This window comes from Haliaeetus leucocephalus, unplaced genomic scaffold (assembly GCF_000737465.1).
Source record: "Haliaeetus leucocephalus isolate CR32 unplaced genomic scaffold, Haliaeetus_leucocephalus-4.0 Scaffold373, whole genome shotgun sequence".
Taxonomy (NCBI): domain Eukaryota; kingdom Metazoa; phylum Chordata; class Aves; order Accipitriformes; family Accipitridae; genus Haliaeetus; species Haliaeetus leucocephalus.
The window spans coordinates 5,188,082-5,194,475 of NW_010972809.1; the positions used below are offsets into that span (position 1 = coordinate 5,188,082).

The 6,394-nt window shown below is 40.5% G+C and overlaps 1 protein-coding gene across 1 annotated transcript in view; it reads right to left on the reverse strand.

Annotated features, from left to right (window-relative positions):
• Positions 1–3,386: 3,386 nt before the first annotated feature.
• LOC104835310 (transmembrane protein 14C-like) overlaps positions 3,387–6,394 on the reverse strand; it is a 3,155-nt gene continuing 147 nt past the window's right edge. Inside the window, exons 2-4 of the mRNA XM_010573225.1 lie at positions 6,008–6,109; positions 4,300–4,384; positions 3,387–4,078 (exon numbers count right to left, since the gene is read on the reverse strand). Of these exons, the coding sequence (XP_010571527.1) occupies positions 4,021–4,078; positions 4,300–4,384; positions 6,008–6,109 (245 nt within the window). The 3' untranslated portion in view covers positions 3,387–4,020. The remainder of the gene's footprint in view (positions 4,079–4,299; positions 4,385–6,007; positions 6,110–6,394) is intronic.

Sequence of the window (6,394 nt, forward strand, 5' to 3'; positions counted from 1 at the left end):
ATTTCAGAACTCACTTCTACCTAAGAGTTACCTCAGGTCTGTAATGTGCATATATTTATAATAGCAATGAGAACTTAACTCCTGGTAGTAGGATATAAGCAATCTACTGATAAATACTACACAAGGAAGGTCTAAAGACTTGGCCCATATATGGCTATAGAATGATAAAGCAATATTGGAAAATACCTAAACAAGTACTGAATGCTAGACCTACCTCACCAAGCTGTAGAGAGCCTAAAAATTAGATTCTACTGTTATAATTAACTTATATCTGTCCTGTCAAGGGAATGTCACAGTGACATTTTAAGGAGCCTGAATTACTGCAGTCTTGTCAGTCATTTTAAGGGTGAATTAGCCAGAAAGGCATAAATTATCAGTAAACTCCTGGTTTTACATACCTTTATTGGGTGATCAAACTTAAGTACAGAAGTTGAATAAGCTACATGAGGGAGGATATTGGGCTGTTCCTCAAAGACATTGCTTTCTGGTTTAGATCTTAAAGGCCAACTTACCTGAAAACACACACAAACTTTAATACCTCACTGTCTGTATGCTCATTCAGTACTTTCCCTGGCTTTTATGCCAAGTTTTATAGTAATATTCCACAAATGACCTTGCAATGTACAATAAATTGGTTTTAGGATGTTGAGCTAGGCTACTTCTACATTTAGAATAGATGCTTTAGACTTAGTAGTTACATTAAACCTGCCATTTTAAAGTACAAAATTAGTATGTTCTTTAAAGATGCAAAGCTGTTAATGATTACTTTAAGCATTGTAAAAAAGAAAGAAATGTATTTGTATGGCTTTTATAACTGCATATAAAAATTTAAATTCCTGTTGTTTGACCTAATGTGCTGTAATATATGGGTTATGTCAACTTACTGGAAATCAATTTAATCTACAACCGTGGTACCAAAAAGTCAATTATTCTGTTATGAAAATTGCACCCAAAGAAAACACCATTTTAGTACTGGAAGAGCTATACAGGGATAGGGATATCTTGTTAGTAATGCACTAGAGAGTTTAATTCAATTGCCATTGGTCTAGGCTTCAGTATTTGTCATTCCCTTAGTACTAACACATGTACCTATGCTATTTAAATGCATCTTAATTTATCCGGAGAATATATCTGTAACTGGCTATGGCAATGAAGGACAACCTCAGACTTTCTATAACAGGCATAAATGCACTGGTTTTCTAATTTAAAAAAAATGAGAAATGAATCATTCATCTGTAGTACAAGATGCCAGTGACTTAGTTAAAATCACAGTCTGGTCAAGAAATTAACTAATAATGTGTCCATAGCTCACATGTCCGTAAGTCACCTAGAGCAGAAAAATAAATAGGTACTATTTATGGCACTAAATAGGGCTAGAAGAAACATGCTGTCCTTACCACGTGCTAATGAACATTGAAATGGCTTTAACATAACTGTAACAGCCTTTACTTGTCCATTATCAAAGCATGACAAGTGTTAAGATATTCTTGCAAACAGCAAGAAAAAAAAGTAATAAGAGACTAATAGGCTTTGTACAGTCATTTCATTGATACACATTGAACTGTTAGTACAGAAATGCCATCTAATGCTTAAGAAATTTAGTAGATGCTAATAAAGTTCCAAGGGGGTAAAAAGTACATAAGGCTAAAGCTTTTCTCTCTGCCTTTTGTCTGGATTACTGTTGTTTCTCCTGAACATGAGAAGTAGTATCAGGAGTTCTACCAGCAGTTCTCAATTCAAGCTACTGCTTTCCAAAGCTCATGAAACAGCAGCAAGGCTTAACACTTTGGTCTAAGAGTTTAAAAGCTTATCAGTCCAATTCCCTTTGCTTTCTATTGTCTTTATTCAATTAAAGGACAACTGCAGCCCAAATTTGCTGATTTGAGACCAGCATTATACAATTAGAAAACTGCTGGATCATGGCTGTTCTCAGTTTATTGCAAGAGATGCATTTATGTTTGCAGCTTACTTCCACAGAAGATAACTGCTTCAAAAGCAATGCGAAGAGGTAAATAACCCATATGGTAGTTTAAAGAGAAGTGTCTTAAATGCCAATGTCTGGCTTATTAACCTTTTCAAGCTAGAGCAAAGGCATTCAGACACCTGTCTGCCAACACTGGGTCCACAGCCTGGGATTCAACACTTAAAAGGACCATCTGCTGTCCTGCACACCCCTTGTTTCTACAAAGGGAGGTTAAGAGGGAAAAGCAAATATGGGTGAGCACCTGAAGCTGAACTCTGCAGGATGATGAATAAGGGCTCTAGGAAGGTGCCCCAAGTAGAGTTGCCCCTCAAGAGATCTCACTGTCTGTGCTCAAGCCAGCTCTGACTCAACTTGCATGGCCTGGGACCAGGCTGTTGAGACCCTTGCCTTTGCCAGAGCTGTGCTGCAGCTGTGTCCATGCCTGGCCACGTCCCTACTGATCTGGAACCCAACCTGCTTGACTTGGCATCTTGGCTTGACCTCATCCCTGCAACTTGCCTGGCAACCCACTGCACTGCTGGCAGAGCCTGGCTACTGCTATCAGACTAGCCCTGCGCCTCCTGCTCAGGCAAAGCGAGGTCACTGCCCTGCCTGGTTTGCTGCAACAAGGAAGGAGGGAAGGAAGAAAGATCACAAAATGTCATCCTCCTGCTAAGGTACTAGCCTGCTATTTAGAGAACTCTGAGCAACTGCAGAGTCTCACCAATCCAGTGGATCAACCCCACTGCTTCCATCTCTCCCAGTACCAGTCACCAAAGAAGAAAGGTTGAGGAAATCAAAGCTCAGGACCTGTGCAGAAAGGGACATAAGTTAAATGAGACCAGAAAAGGGATACATTACCATCAATGCATAGCTCCCAGGATTATTTCTGCACAGCAGGTTTATATTTAGAATTATTTCAGGCATCAAGGGATTCAACTGAGGACAAAGACTGATCAACTGAGCCCTTTGGTCTTTAAACTTTCATAGAGCATTTTTCAAATCTAAAAATAGAAGATTCCTCTCAGGAAAAAAAAAAAACAACCCCCCAAAAAAACAACACGAAACTTACTAATATAACACTTGTCTGAATATGTGGTCTGTAAGCTTTTTTCTTTACACCTCTCCCTAGTTCATGGGATTTTTACATTTACAATTCACTAGATTCACGGAATGGAATAGTGATTATTTATACAATTCGTGTTTGCAAATATATCCAGACACCCTGCGGGAAAGACACCAAACTGTATCAATCCAGATGAACGATTAAAGAAAAAATATTTGTGTCAAACACGAAAGTTTGTAATAATAATTTGTTGGTTTATTTAGAATAGCATTTTAATTCTCATGAAATGCAAGAGCTATGCCTACAATTCAGCATTATCTAATAAATCATATTTTTGATTTATAAATAATAATCTGTAAAAGTGAAATGAATGACAATTAGCTGGGCACTTTTGTTTACAAGTAATTGCAAGTAACATGTTTGCATTCGTTGCATTACAGCAGAACCTTGACAGTCTGCTCTGTCATTGTGTTTTGTGGGACCAGGTTCTAACAGACAGTGCTGGGAGAACAAAGTCCCTGATTGACAAACATGACTGGATAAACTGGCAAGGAAAGAGAGAAGTAACTAATAAGCACATTTGTTATATTAATGACTAGTGACAAATTGGCAATTCCTGTCCCCTTGTTTTAGAGGTATAGATGATTTTAGAATGATAATTCCAGACGTACATTTAAGCTTCAATCCTGCAACTGTGTATGCAAGTGCCAAGAAGTCTTTGCCTACAGGAAGCTGCAGGACCAGCAGCTCAACTAATGCTATACTCATATTTTCTTGCTTCACAGTGCAGGAAATGTTAAGACAAATACCATTTTGGAAGACATAACAAGGGCTCTCGATGTCAGTCCTTTAAAAACACAACCCACGTGCATTAGGATATGAAAAATACAATGCATAGACAGCAGTGCCTTTTCCACTTTCGTGTAGCACATTTAGGCAGTTGCATTTTCAGGCTTCTCAATCACAAATCTTCAAGTGACTTGATGCAGACTTATGGCTTAATAGGCTTTTCCATGATCTGCAATCCAAGCCGTCCAACCATCAGTAAACTGTTGAACAGAATATTTGTTATAAAAAGAAAAAAAATCGGAGGCAAAAATCCCATAAAGAATAAGAACATTGACATGATTTCATTTAGCTGAACTCCACCAGAAGATTTCTTTTTTCACAGAACTTACCACGTAACATTTTTAAAACAATATAATCCACAAATAAGTTAAATAAAATGCCTATTCAAAAATACAGACAGGAACAAAAGACAGGTGACTACCTGGCACCAGCAATTATCCCAGGCATTGCTTTCCTGGAGTTGTAAAATCTCATTCCCATAACAGCAGACAAGGTTCCAGACGCCACTGTTGAAAAGAAGCCCAGTCAGAACTATTTGAAACAGAAATCCCAGCGCAACACTGCGACGCTTGGACATTCAGCAGTGCCAACTAAACAGGCCCACCCGCATCTACAGACAGGAACGCCTCCCTCCTCTCTAGAAGGAAGTGTACGCAAACATTTTACCTGTTTTTGTTAAACAGTAGAGCTGTTGAAAGCTTTTCAGCAGCTTTGGTAAGCATGCTCCACTGCTCAGTAGAATTGAGTAGATCTCATCAGGGTTGAGACTACTGTCTAATCACCCACAACCTCTAATCCTCTGCGCACATCACTGACTCTCCCTCAGTTTCTCCTTATTTGCAGAAGAATGATTATTTTCTCAAATACAGATAGGCTCAAAATTGCCAGAAAGCTAGGATGGTGACAAAAAGTTCACTATGTGTGGGAAGCAAATATAATTACAGTTCCCATTTCCCTGTGACATTCTGAAGTGAATGGAGGGTGGCACTAAATACTACAACCAGAAATGAAACAACCCCACTTGAAAATATGAATTAGCAACACCACTTTCAAGAGGTCCACTGGAAAGCACTACATGCACCACATCAGGATACACGGAAGCTGTCCATCTTTCTGTCATGACGCTGCCTAAACACTCGTGCCGGAGATCCACAGCCACTCCCACAGCATGTCGGAGTGGAAGAAACAGTTCACAAATGAAAGCTTTGCTTCACATGGAGCTGTGTTTTACATTTCATCCCTTACTGACAAGGCAGTTTGGTCCTCTGCAGTATCTACCAGGGGCTTCATAAAACCTTTCAGCACATTACGTGATAAAAGACCTATGGGTTTCAAATAGTCTTAAATCACTGTAATGCTACGGTATCGTAACATTAATAATACTATGACATAGTTACAGAACTAGAAGGAACCTCAGGAGGTCATCTAGGCTAACCTAGTGCCCAAAGGCAAGATCAATTCCTGCCAGATACTGGTTTAACCAGCTATTTAAGTCCTGACGTGATGCAAGTCCCTGAGGTTCCCCTGGTCTCTTCCAGTGCTTTATAATACTTTCCACTGTCATTTTATCCTTCTCCTTCACCTGAAGGGTTAACTGCAAGCTAAACCTATAACTTCTTGTCCCATCTACTGCAAGGAAGCGTAATAGATCATTGCCTCCTTTCTTTTACATACTTCAGACTGTTTCTTCCAAAGCATATGATGCATTAAAACATATACTGCTCTTCTGAGATACTTGTGCAAACCAAAGCCACATACTGCTTGTCACAGTGCTGTCACTATTGCAAAAATGCTTATTCCACAACAATAGGCTAAAAACGCTGCTTCACAACCAAACATTTTTCACGTATATTTCCTGTGCCTATGTTAGTTTAACACAGTATCTAACCTGGCAGAGGAGACAGATATTTCTCACCAACTCTGGCTTCAAGATGCACAACCTAGCTTGTCAAACCGGGCACTGTGCTCTTACACAAATACCTCCTGGCTGTGGGCAGGAGGTCCTGCCACCGCTTACAACATTTGTACAAAGAAAAAGGGCACAGGTCAGCTGAAACGCGCTAGAAAAAAAGGTTACTACTCCCACTGCCACCAGTAAGGCTTAGTACTTGGGTGCTGAGCAAACTTACCGAGGGAAAGCCACACATTCTTTGGATCTTTGGACTGCTGGTAAGCGCCTAGTCCTGCTAAGCCACCAAAGAGAAGCCCAGCAGCTAGAGAAGGGACGCTGCCTTGGATAAAATGAAAGATAAAGCAGTTAGTAGAAGAACACATATAAAGCTGGTCTGCCAACCAAACAAAAGCACTTGCAAGTTTCCGTTACTAAGAAAACCCCCAAAACCCATCTAAACAGAAGACGCCGCAGAGGAGGTTTTTTTATTAGCAAGGAACTTCGCAGAGCTCAGCCGAGCACCGTTCCCCACGCCTCGGCGGGCTCCCCCGAGGCCGGCCCGGGCAGCGGCGCAGCCCTCCCGCCCGAAGCGCTCGGACACCCGCCGAGCAGGCCGGGGCCGGCA